The sequence below is a fragment of the Nannochloropsis gaditana genome, assembly GCF_000240725.1.
Source record: "Nannochloropsis gaditana CCMP526 unplaced genomic scaffold scaffold863, whole genome shotgun sequence".
NCBI classification, from domain to species: Eukaryota; class Eustigmatophyceae; order Eustigmatales; family Monodopsidaceae; genus Microchloropsis; species Microchloropsis gaditana.
In genome coordinates, this window is record NW_005803090.1 from 1 (window position 1) to 11,240 (window position 11,240).

General features: G+C 53.8%; 6 protein-coding genes across 6 annotated transcripts; 3 read left to right on the forward strand and 3 right to left on the reverse strand.

The window, feature by feature from the left end:
• Positions 1-340: 340 nt before the first annotated feature.
• On the reverse strand, positions 341-1,762 carry NGA_0307202 (uncharacterized protein; the record flags this gene model as incomplete). Its single annotated transcript, XM_005853495.1, has 4 exons — positions 1,647-1,762; positions 991-1,308; positions 542-913; positions 341-352 (listed from the first exon to the last, which is right to left on the reverse strand). Exons 1-4 carry the CDS (start codon positions 1,737-1,739, stop codon positions 341-343), a joined length of 795 nt encoding a protein of 264 aa, XP_005853557.1. The 5' UTR covers positions 1,740-1,762.
• A 497-nt stretch (positions 1,763-2,259) lies between these two features.
• NGA_0306302 (uncharacterized protein) lies at positions 2,260-3,380 on the reverse strand. The gene is made up of 2 exons (XM_005853494.1): positions 3,287-3,380; positions 2,260-2,928 (listed from the first exon to the last, which is right to left on the reverse strand). Exons 1-2 carry the CDS (start codon positions 3,344-3,346, stop codon positions 2,734-2,736), a joined length of 255 nt encoding a protein of 84 aa, XP_005853556.1. The 5' UTR covers positions 3,347-3,380; the 3' UTR covers positions 2,260-2,733.
• Positions 3,381-3,714: 334 nt separating this feature from the next.
• On the forward strand, positions 3,715-5,619 carry NGA_0304502 (proteasome subunit alpha; the record flags this gene model as incomplete). The annotated part of the gene is made up of 3 exons (XM_005853491.1): positions 3,715-4,007; positions 4,370-4,987; positions 5,182-5,619. 3 exons carry the CDS (start codon positions 3,715-3,717, stop codon positions 5,219-5,221), a joined length of 951 nt encoding a protein of 316 aa, XP_005853553.1. The 3' UTR covers positions 5,222-5,619.
• A 554-nt stretch (positions 5,620-6,173) lies between these two features.
• Positions 6,174-6,766, forward strand: NGA_0305802 (transmembrane protein 144; the record flags this gene model as incomplete). The annotated part of the gene is made up of 2 exons (XM_005853493.1): positions 6,174-6,256; positions 6,499-6,766. Coding segments are annotated over 2 exons (351 nt in total), but the record flags the coding sequence as incomplete, so codon positions are not given.
• Positions 6,767-7,945: 1,179 nt separating this feature from the next.
• NGA_0473010 (uncharacterized protein) lies at positions 7,946-9,916 on the reverse strand. The gene is made up of 5 exons (XM_005853496.1): positions 9,778-9,916; positions 9,379-9,419; positions 9,179-9,249; positions 8,950-9,022; positions 7,946-8,502 (listed from the first exon to the last, which is right to left on the reverse strand). Exons 1-5 carry the CDS (start codon positions 9,806-9,808, stop codon positions 8,467-8,469), a joined length of 252 nt encoding a protein of 83 aa, XP_005853558.1. The 5' UTR covers positions 9,809-9,916; the 3' UTR covers positions 7,946-8,466.
• Positions 9,917-10,114: 198 nt separating this feature from the next.
• Positions 10,115-11,240, forward strand: NGA_0304920 (iron-sulfur cluster scaffold protein nfu-like protein). The gene is made up of 3 exons (XM_005853492.1): positions 10,115-10,616; positions 10,740-11,057; positions 11,174-11,240. The coding sequence occupies exons 1-3, from the start codon at positions 10,155-10,157 to the stop codon at positions 11,225-11,227; spliced, it is 834 nt and encodes a 277-aa protein (XP_005853554.1). The 5' UTR covers positions 10,115-10,154; the 3' UTR covers positions 11,228-11,240.

An 11,240-nucleotide genomic window follows, 5' to 3' on the forward strand; every position in this document is an offset into this window, starting at 1 on the left:
GTGCGGACGGAGGACGCGGGTAATGTTTGCTAGGGTTGCTCGGATGGGGGGGGCGGGGGGCGATGGAGGGAGGAAGATCAGGTAAGGTCTCGACAGACTAGAGAAGCACGAGTGCAGGTATAAGAAACAGCAAAAAAAAGTAATGGGCCCAGGCCTGGAGAGGGTATTTGTCTTGTTTTTCTTTGGCCAGGAACTTGTTCTCCTTTCTTCGTTTCTAGGACCCCGATCCCCGCTCGCATTTCTCTCTTCCTCAGCCGAAGCGCAGCGGTAAAGCATCCATTTTATCCCACCGAAAGGGCGCTCCCAGCCTTCGTCAAGCGGAACCGGGGTTACAGTGCCCTTACATGAACTCCTGTGGAGTGAGGGGAAGGGAGGGAGGAAAGGCGGTAGGCCAGAGCCCGCCGTGAGAAGGCAAGGTGCTCGGAGCCGCGTCCCGAGGTCGGGGAAACACGCCGCGTGTGAGAGAACGGACTAAAAAGAAGCGCGCACGAACCCAACCCCAGACCCCCGCCCGATAACCAGGCCTCCAGGCCCCACGCACGTCCTCCATGGCGTAGTACTGGTCCATGTCGGGGTCGTCCTCGTCGAAGTCGGCGCCGAACACCTCCTTGTGCTGCGCGCTCTTTGCCTTGTGCTCCTTCTTCTTCGCCGCCAGCGCCTTCTGCTTCGCCCCGATCTTATTGCGGTTCGCGTCCGCAAGCCGTTGCTTCTCCACGGCCAGCGCCTGCAGACCTTTGATCAGCTCATTCAAGTCCTCCACCCCCACAGGATCCTTCCCCCCGCGGGCCAACAGCTCCAATACAAAGCCGGTCACGTCCTTGCTGCTGGCCGCCTTCTTGAATTGAGGACCCAGGCTCTTGGCCAGGGCCGTGAAGTCCCCGGGAGCTTTGAGGACTGTCGGTGCGTTGGGCGCCTGGGGAGGGGGAAGGGGAGGTGAGCACACAGCGCGGCCTTCACGCTCATGCCGGGGCCTCGGGCCCTCTCGCTCACCTTGCCTGCGCCCACGGAGGAGGCAGAGGAAGAGAGAGAGAGGGAGGACAAGGGCCGACTGCTGGGCTGGCCGGGGGGGCCGAAGAGCTCGTCGGCCATGGCGTAGTCCGCCTTCTCCACAGCCTGGCGCTCCCGCAGGGCGCGCTCCTCCGGTGTCTCTTTGGCCATCCGCTCCGCTTCCTCTTCCGCCTGCCGCCGCAATTCTGCTCGCTCCGCATTTTTTCGTGCCCTCGCCTGTCGAGCCTCTTCCGCCTTTCTCCGCCGCTCGGCCTCGGCTGCGATTTCCTCCGGTGTCTTGCCCGCGTTAGGGTCCTCTGGCTGTGATGCCATGTCGGAAAAGGGAACCGAAAATGATGGTTCTGAGCGACCGGTGAGCGAGCTTCCCTCTCTCTTCGTATATTAACGACACATGCATGCAACTTCGGCCAATATAGTGCGCATTTACGCGCAAAAAAACTTTGCCTTTGCGCCCTTCTTCGTAACAACTGGATCAAAGCCTAGCTTAAGCATACGCAAGATATGTACAAGTCAACTTTCTTCCTTGCATAAGCTTATAGCATTCCAAATCATTTCACAGGCCAAACTTTCGACGAAAATCGTCAAAGGGCGCATGAGTACACTAAGGGGCAGCACTTCAAGGGTAGCGGACGACCTACCAGATCCTCATCGTCCCAGGATGTCTTGGTTGGCAGCACCACTGCTTGAGGCACCACTGGGGTGAAGTCATCATCTTCCCATGAGTCTCCCATGATCCCTGTGTGTCTCTGTCTGTATAGAATAGGCTAAATTAGAGAAAAGTAGCCTAAAGCAGATTGGAGACAGGCCCCGACGCAAATGGTGAGTTGCTTGTGGATCGAACGCATACACAGGTGTGACGCTCCATCCCGCCAGGCCATGTTGTTTTCATGCCCTCTTCCCATGTAAAGACCGTCCCACATGTGTCATCATTTCTCCCTGAATGACAAGGCGAATAATCACGTAGCAATGCTTGGCCATCGTCGTCGCCATGCCGTATCGTCCAGTGCAATTTAGTCGGTGTATGGTCTCTGTGTCTCCGGGTCGCCTTTCTGCGCAATCCGCTCCCGGAGGCCTCGTGAGGAACCCGACAGCTCGAAAGGAGTGAATGCGAAGGCAGGATGACCGAGCAGAATTTTAAGGCAGCATTTCAACTACCACACGGACCAATTTGGAGAAGGGACACATGCTGCCATCTCCGTCCAAAGAACCTTGTCCGAAATGGCCCCGCACCTCAAGGCGGAGAATTAAAACTACATTACGCGCAACGATTTTTTTTTAAAGCTCATTGGTTCATCAATTAACTAACAGAGTCATACAGATGCCCTGGCTTAAATTAGGATTCAATTGCTACGTCGCTTGCCTCATGTCTCAGGATGCCTGCCAGGCAGCATATTTTCTTAGTTGTGCTTTACTCCTAAGCAAAATCCAGCGATACTGATTCACTTCATGAATCGTATGCATACGACCACTCAGGCCTACAGAGAGAAGAAGTTCATAGTTGTACGCTTACAAATCTTAAACTTGAACAATCTCTTTGGTTTTGTCGGATTTCTTCGCTTTATCAAGGTGTAGAATGGAAGACACAGAATCCTGCTTTCCCCTACGATGCTAGACTTCACCTCAACACTCCATTAAAAAAGGATATCACTTCACTGTTAGCATTTTCAACTTTAAACATTTTTCTTACAGAATTCTCCAGTAGCTTCGTGGCTGGCTCATCTTTGATTATGAACCACCGCTTTTCTGCATAGTGTCAGGCTCAATAGTCTTGACATTTGCTGCGGATGCAAAGTCAGATGTCGCAAGCTGCAGGTTATGGAGAGAAAGATTGAATTTAAAGGAATATGCGGCCAAATCCTCTACCGCACCCTTGGTAGGCTTGCTCGCTGAAATCAATGAATTCATAGTCTCGTACGTTTTCTGTAAAAGTGCATGACAAGACGTATACAACAGTCAGGAACTATATGACCTCCAGACCAAGGTAGGGGTTAAAGTCCGATCAAGACAAGGTTGTTTCAAGAGTATCTAAAGCATAACAAGACGTTTGTCATGCAGAACTTTGCGTCATACATTTAGGCTGAGAAATGAGGAACGCAATGAAAATCAGAGGGATAGGGCGGGCTACGCTCCAGAGACAAATACCTACAATACATTGCTATGCGCTAGAAATCCAAAAAAAAACATTTTCTTACCGCAATATTTCGAAAGTTTCACACTAAGCAAGAGGAAAATGACATGTGCGTCTTTAAATCTGGCCAGTGTAGGGCGAAATACGTACCGCAAGAGCCCGCTCTAAGTCATCAAGCAGATCCCCTAAATCTTGTCGAGTTTCAGGCATGAATTCAACGACCGACGGGAAGGCTGCCCCCCTGGAATTATGGAGATGGCAGCGCGTAAAAACTGAAGATCAGTGACTTCATGTGACTGCCCGGACTTCCTATCCGAGGAAGACGTCAGTCTCCATGTAGATATAAAAAATTCTGTAAGAATACGCGCGAAACGATGAAAAGCTCGTGACGCCGTGTAGTTCTGGAGGGTACTAGTGTATTTGGGTGCTTAAGAAGTGCTCGCCTCAGCTCGCCAGGTCGGCTCCCACGGCTCCCACGGGAGCTCTCGCTGTCCGTTGCCTCCCTTTTTTCAAAGTCTGTCCGACTTTTCCTTGATCCTTCGCTTCACATGTGGTATTGAATTCCTCTGCACACAAATATGACAACGATAGCAACCTCTTCGGAAGTTCTGACGCCGGCGTCGGGGATGCTCACGAGGCTCGAGATCTACGGCACCTCGATTAACCTCCCCAAGGTCCTCCTCCTTGTCCTCGTCAACTTAATATGGTCATCTGGAACTTTCGCCGAAAGCTTCAGCCCTATCAGTCCTCTAACACGCTTTGATGCCAAGGGTCAATTGCCTCAAAGTGATGCTGCTGCTCGAGCTGTGTCAAGAGGGGCTCCTCTCATCGCGCTCTCTCTCGGAGAGGCGATATTGTTGGTTGCGCCGAGGTGAGAATGGCATACGGGCGGAGTGCCCACAGAGGCCAGTAACATTATCTGAGTCAAATTGAGCCTGTCAAATTGAACGAGAGGATTACGAAATAATTTCATCGGCATAGAGGTGTTGTGGAGAGGGTTAATTGTCAAGAAAGAGTGCCTGACGTGAGGGACATCAGTGGAAGATGACGAACCTCATATGGAAAGGACCACAGGCGTAATCCCGACACTCTGTCTTATCCTTTTTTCATTTTTAATTACATTCCCTCGCGGTCACCAAGTGAAAGACAGCCTCTATCCCTTGTTGAGGGAGGCGGTCTTCCGAAGCTCTGGCGGTTGACTAAAGGCATATGCCTGAGTCACGTAGGCCTTAGACAAGACAGTCGCACACTTCTCCTCGCCGCCCAACAAGCCGCAGCCGATCATGAAAACCGTTTTGGAGAGGACATTCCTGTGGCTGAGGTTGTGGAAGTAATTGCCGCCAAGCAGCAGGAAGCCACGATGCAAGGACGGCGCCGCCCGTACGGATCCAGTATCCTTATTGCAGGGTTGCTAGAGGAGACCCCAGACCCCGCCACCAAGAGCAACAAGCAGCTTTTCCCGCGCATTTATAAAACAGATCCCTCGGGCACTTTCACTCTTTGGAAGGCCTGCGCCGTTGGGCGGGGCGCGGAGACAGCCATGACCGTCCTGGAGGAAAAGTACGAGCCCGACATGGATCTTCGAGACGCTTTGAAGCTTTCCCTCGACTGCTGCCGGGCTCTGTTGGAAAATGGCGGTGTTATAGGAGAGGAGGTAAACAAAGGGAAGGAGGATAAAAGCGAGGTGGAAAGAAGTCAGCAGGGCGGGAGCGAGGAGACGGGGGCGGCGCGCGAAGAGAAGGGAGATCGAGCGCGCGTGGGAGTGGACGTTGCCCTGGTTTCCAATGAGGGTGTGGCACTATGGGAGTCCATATCACCTATGGAAGAGATACTCGAGCTTGTCAATAGAAGGTGAGCTGGCAAGAGGAATGACAGTCACATGCTCTAAGAGAACGATGACAGAGATAATCTGTTTTTTTAAATCTGTGACATTACAGAATACCCCAAGAGCCTTTTGAAGGCTATATCTTTACAGTCACGACATAATCAATCCTTATTTCAAAGTCTGAAGTAATTTTCGTAATCAACCACAATGGACGACACAGTGACGCCAACGCAGCAGTCGCTTCTTCAAAGGAGAAGTAGGTGGAAGTCCGATGCGAATGTCAGTTGGCTGATCAGAACAGTCGCCTCCTCTTCAGGTCTCAAGTCACACTTTAAAATGTGATTGGAGTGTAATGCGGAGGAAGGCAAGTGGAGACAGGGCAAGAATTGTTCCGAAAGTCATCCTCTGTTTCGCCTCGTCTGGGAACATATCTTTGCAGAAACTCGGAAATGAGGATCACTATTCAGCCACTTACCATTGTTAGGTTCTATAGAATATTTAAGTCACAGGCATGATATTTATGGCACGGTTTTGTAGTCACTCGCAAAGTACAATTGCTGCCGTCGAGGCAAACTCGATTTCTCTAAGGGCGTCGATCTCTTTGTTCCACATGCACAAGATGATTCATTTCAAACCTACTTCTTTGCGTCGTTACAAGCGTAATTCTCGTACCATTCCTTTTTATAAAAATGGCGCTCTCGTTGTCTGAGCCGTAAAGATTTTTCATTCGCACTCAGGCATGTTTGCCAGCCTCCAAGTGATAGTTGACCTGTTGGGTTGCGATGATGTGCTTTTCAAACCTCACAGACTTGAAGTTGTCAAAGGAATGTTGAGACAAGAGATTTGTTTAATCTTTGCATATCATGAACCCTTAAAATTTTTGTTATTGACGTCAGCACAGCATATACTGAAAATCGAGTGTTCCCAAGCCGCCCCATCTCTCCTCATATTTCGCCTTTGGCGGCATTCTTCTTGTGGCGCCACCATGACTACATGGACATGTGTGTTTCAAACCGTGTGCAAGCCCCGCAGAAAATTCCTTTGTGAAGGATGACGTGTTTCACATTTTTTGGTCCTTGACGCGGTCTAAGTCATGTTTTCTCCTCCCAATTTCATTTGAAACAAGGTGTTAAAAAAAAAGCGGTCGCCATCAACACCCCTCTACTCGGACTTCAGAAAGTGGGTACTTGATGATCACAAGTGCGTGAAGAGATGGCAAACGATGCTACCATTGGCTACCTAGCCATACTTGTCGCAGCTTTGGGTTTCGGATCCAATTACATTCCTGTGAAGAAGTAAGTGTGAAATTTGCCAGCATCCCGCCACGGATGGGCCATGAGGCAAGCGATTCCAGGCTTAACTGGCTGGATCCCTCTGTCCGAGCATAACAGCGGTACTTGTTGGGAAATTTTTATTCATGGGTGCAATTCATGACTGCGCGATGGCAGCTGTGCACTTATATGGACTATAGCTTAAGCGAAGACTTATTTTTCCTTTCATTCCCGCGTCCTCATTTTTGTATTGTACGACATCACAGGTGTGAGACAGGGAATGGGCTTGCGTTCCAATTCTTTTTCTGTTGGGCTGTGTGGCTAGTGGGTCTAGGGGTGGGAGTCTATCGCGGCTTCCCCTCCACGCCTCCTCTTGCCCTCCTGGGGGGCGTCTTATGGAGCACGGGGAACCTCCTCTCCGTCCCCGCCATCAAGCTCATAGGCCTTGGCCTCTCGCTGCTGATCTGGGGCATTAGCAATATGTGCGTGGGGTGGGCCTCGAGCACCTTCGGTATCCTGGGCGTGGAAAAGCAGCAAGTCTCCAAGCCGGTTTTGAACTACGCCGGGGCGGCGACGGCTCTGCTCGCCCTCCTCGTCTATCTCGTCGTCAAGCCGACCGAGTCCACGCGCGATGCCTCTTCCGCCTCGTCTCGGAGAGCCCATCGCAGGAAGAGGATGCCCCACAGGTTGGCGAGCCCAGCGCTTCGCAGTAGCCTCCTGATCGAGAGGGACGAGGAGGAGGATGACGAAGAGGGGGTCCTCGGGGGAACGAGCGGCGCTCGCGGCGGGCGGGGGCTCACAGGGGACGGGCGCGATGAGCACGGAGGTAGGTGGGCGGGAAATATCTGGCCCGCGCGAGTCCATAAAATTCTCCCCTTGGGTGTCTCTCTCCTTCGCACATCCGGGAACTCTGACCACGATCCGCCCCTTACACCCCCCTGCCCCTTCTCCTTTTTGACCTTGCCCAGCGGACGCATTCCTTCCCTCCGTCACCGGGCCTCTCCGCGTCTTCCTTGGGGCCTCGGCGGCCCTCCTGGCCGGCCTCTTCTTCGGCGCCTCCTTCAACCCCTCCTACCACATCATGGACCGCGCCGCCGAGCCTGACTCCTCTTTCGCCAGATATCAAGACCTGCAAATGCTTGACTTCGTCTTCGCACACTTTTCCGGGATATTCTTGGCCTCGTCCAGCTTTTTCCTTCTCGCCCTCCTCCTCCACGCCCTGGCAGGCGCCTACTCCCGCCGAGGAGGCAAGAAGGGCCCCTCGGGCTTTTCCCCCACTGCCTTCAGGCCCTTCGAGCTCTACCCCGCCGCCCTGCTCCCCGCCTTCCTCGCGGGCCTCGTGTGGGCGGTCGCCATGGTCGCCTGGTTTGTCGCCAACCAGCGCCTCACCTCTCTGGCCGTCACCTTCCCCATCATTACCGCTACGCCGGGGCTGGTCGCCTCCCTCTGGGGCGTTGTGGTCTTCGGGGAGATCAGGGGCAGGCGGAACCTGGGCGTGTTGGCGGCGGCCTTTGGCCTGACCGCCACCTCTTGCGGTCTGATAGCCGCGTCCAGGTAGGCCCCCTGGGGCTGGGGACGAGGCAGCTGACACCACAGTGGGCAGATGGGTGAGATGGCTGGAAAGTCGGGATCAGACGCTGTGGCTGTCAATCAGCCGCTTCGCGGGCCCGTCAGAAAAACAGGGCACGAAAAGCAGGCGATATCTTTTCACGATCGTTTCCGTTGGTACCGCGCATTTCTTTTGTGATTGCTTCTAGTTATAAATTCGATCTGATATGCAATGGATAGGCAGTGAAGCACGTTTACTGGCTTTACTGGGCACCTCAAGCCTGCGCCTCCTCCAAAATCCGCTCCGACAACATCCTCCCCCAATACGCTTCCTCTCGAGGCCCCGAGAACTCTTTAGGCCCTCTCCTCCCCCACCCTGTATATCAAGTCCTTGTCGTCGGTCGTCCGTATCAGGCGCGCTTCTCTCAACTTATCCGCCACGCTCAAGCCTTGCTGCTCCAACAGGTCGGCCTGCGCGCCGAGAGTCATCCTCGACGGGGCTGAGAGAACGTCTATCACCCCCACTCCTCCCTCCTCTATACTGCCTCTGCTACACTCTCTCCCGTCCGATCCATGGACCCCCCTTCCCCCTGTGCGAAGGCGTACGCTCTTCCCCCTTCCTCCAACGTCGTGACCAGGCTGTGGCTGCCCCTGTCGATGCGCCTGCTGCAGGTGAGTCGCAGAAATCAATCTGGGGACTGTGGCAGTGAGGACACGGAGGCCTGATGGGAATAGGAGAGAGAAGATGGACAGGTCCAGGCTTGAATGGAGGTACATGTTACCCCCTCCTGGCGGAATGCAAAGGCCTTCATGCAGGAAACGACAGGAAAGAAGGTGGGGGAAAAGCCGTGCAGCCTTACCAGAAGTGCGTTGCAACAGCTTGCTGCGTTGTTGTGCGAGCTCCTCGGGGTCCATTTGTTCAATTGACACCTGATGCAGGGGCTGTGCGTAGGACAGGGAGAAAGACAAGGGTGGTGGGTGCAGATGAGGGTATTTGTTGGAGGTGCGCGAGATGTTCGTCACGACTGTTTGGGGCACCGCGCCTTAAACAAACGGCGGGCCCAGAGTGGCCTCCTAAAATACATCGGAACCTCTTCCATCCCACCCGTATCGTGACAGGAGAGGGAGAATCGGGAGCAGGGGACCCTCGCAGGGGGCGGGGGGCTTACCGAGGATGTGTTGATGAATGCGTGCGAGGCCTCCCACAGGATGGAGGAGATGCGCGCCTCCTCCACTTGGGCTCTGCAGTCGTCAAGGAAGAAAATAGGAGAAAGTAGAAGTGAGAGCAAAAAGCTCGAGGGTAGAGAGGAGGGCACTAAAGCCATGTGCGGCGGCGGGGCTCTGAGGGAGTGAGAGAGCAGGGGGGGGGCTTTCGTAAGGGACACAAGGGGGACGTACGGGCTTCCTAGAGCGCTCGCATCTTGATGAACTTTATCCTCCGCGTCCTGTCCTGCCAAGTGGCGATCCACCTGTAAAAGTGTAACGATCAGCCATATTCCACGTCTCAACACATCGGCTTCCTTAACAACGCACGCCCCTCCAGCCCCGTGTACGTGCTCTCACTTAATGGCCTCATCACGATACCAAGGCATGCTCACCTCAAAGAACACGCAGCCCTCCTGACTTCTCTCCGGAAATCCTGGCAAAGAAGTGACCGAATCTAAATATTGTTGCAGCTCAACCTTCCGTTCCTGCAAAAATTCAGGATTGAAGCGGCCAAACCATTTCTTCGGGGGAAGACGGCCGGGGAAATGTGGAAAAGAACGACACAGGGCCTCGTGTAAATGACTAAAATCATTGAATCGCCGGAGTATGGACCAAGACTGGTCGCCGAGGGTGACCAAGATAGTGTAGCGTATGAAGCTTGCTTGGCCTGTGAGGAGGTTAGTCATGGCCGAGGGGATTCAGACGGTGTATGCACGGCTCGGTTTTGCGAGAAGAAGAGATGTCACTATCACTCCTTGAGATACAATGCTAAATCCTAAGTCGACACGAACCTTGGTCGTACTTGACGATGATGGCGTCCATCACAACATGGGTGATTGCGGGACGAAGGCCGGGGAGGAGGCAACGATACTACCGACGTTGCTTTTGAGCCCTCGACTAAGGCGTAAGAGGCAGCAACGAGTGGCCCTGAAGTGGGATTCAATGCTTTGAGTAGAGAAGTGTGCGTTAAAGTATGCCGGTTGCATCGAAGAAAGGACTTGCGGGAAGCAGTACAAGTGGAATAAGGAGGGAGATCAAGCGGCGAGGCGGCCGAGAAATTTCTGCGAGGTTGTCGCAAGTTGCTGCGTAACACAAAGTGCTTCCCCACACGGCATCGACCTCCGGTGTTCATGCACTAACTGAACAAATTATTCCTTGGACAGGCAGCATGCGGCGCATTTGGCCTGCTTTTGCCAAACCGCTCAATGCGGTGACTTGGGAGTCGGCTGCATTCGCATGCCGACGCTCTCTGAACTCGCTTAGAGTCCTGCACCGGACTACACGGCGCCAGGCGTCAAATCTGCGGAAGTCCTCTAGCCACTTGGCCGCAAATTATATGTGGCCATCTTCCGCGTCGCGCACTTCAGGATTAGCTGTCCCAGGGCACATTCAAAGGCGGAGCATGTTCATCCAGACGGAAAGCACGCCTAACCCCGAGTCCTTAAAATACGTACCGGGAGAGCTGGTGTTGGACGAGAAGTACGGCACGGGTATGTATTTCCGACAAGGAGACATGGAGGTGAACCGCTCTCCATTGGCCAAGAAACTCCTGAAGATCGAGGGTGTGATGGGAGTCTTCCTGGGACGGACTTTCATCACCATCACCAAGTCGCCTGGTATCATCTGGCAGGTTCGTAGACAAGCAATACGAATTCGTGCCCTTGAGATTTCGGATACACAATTGCCAGAGTTCTGGAAGATGGGCCGTTGATTCTTTTTGGCTCTCACGTACATCCATTCCTGTTCCGGCTAGAATCTGAATCCTGAGATCTTCGCCACCGTGATGGACCACTACGCGGAGGGGGGGGTGATAGTCAGCGACCACGCAATCGTGAGCGACACGACGATCCTGGACACAGACGACGAGGTGGTGGCCATGGTCAAGGAGCTGATGGAGTCGCGCATCCGGCCCGCAGTGCAGGAGGACGGCGGGGACATTTTTTACGAGGGATTCGACCCCGAGAGTGGGCTTGTCAGTGTGCGCCTGGCAGGCTCGTGCTCGGGCTGCCCCTCGTCAGCGGTAACGCTGAAGAATGGAGTGGAGAACATGTTGATGCATTACATTCCCGAGGTGAGGGGGTAGGGAGCAGGAACGTAGACTCATCTCGCTGCCGTCTGATCTAGATCCTCGCTGGCATGCACGCGTTGGACTCATGCTCCTCTCTCACGTTGCGCATGGGTACACAGGTGAAGGGCATCAGGCAGGTGGAGGATGACGAGCTCAATGCGGTAAACGAGTGAAGAGATGGCAAAC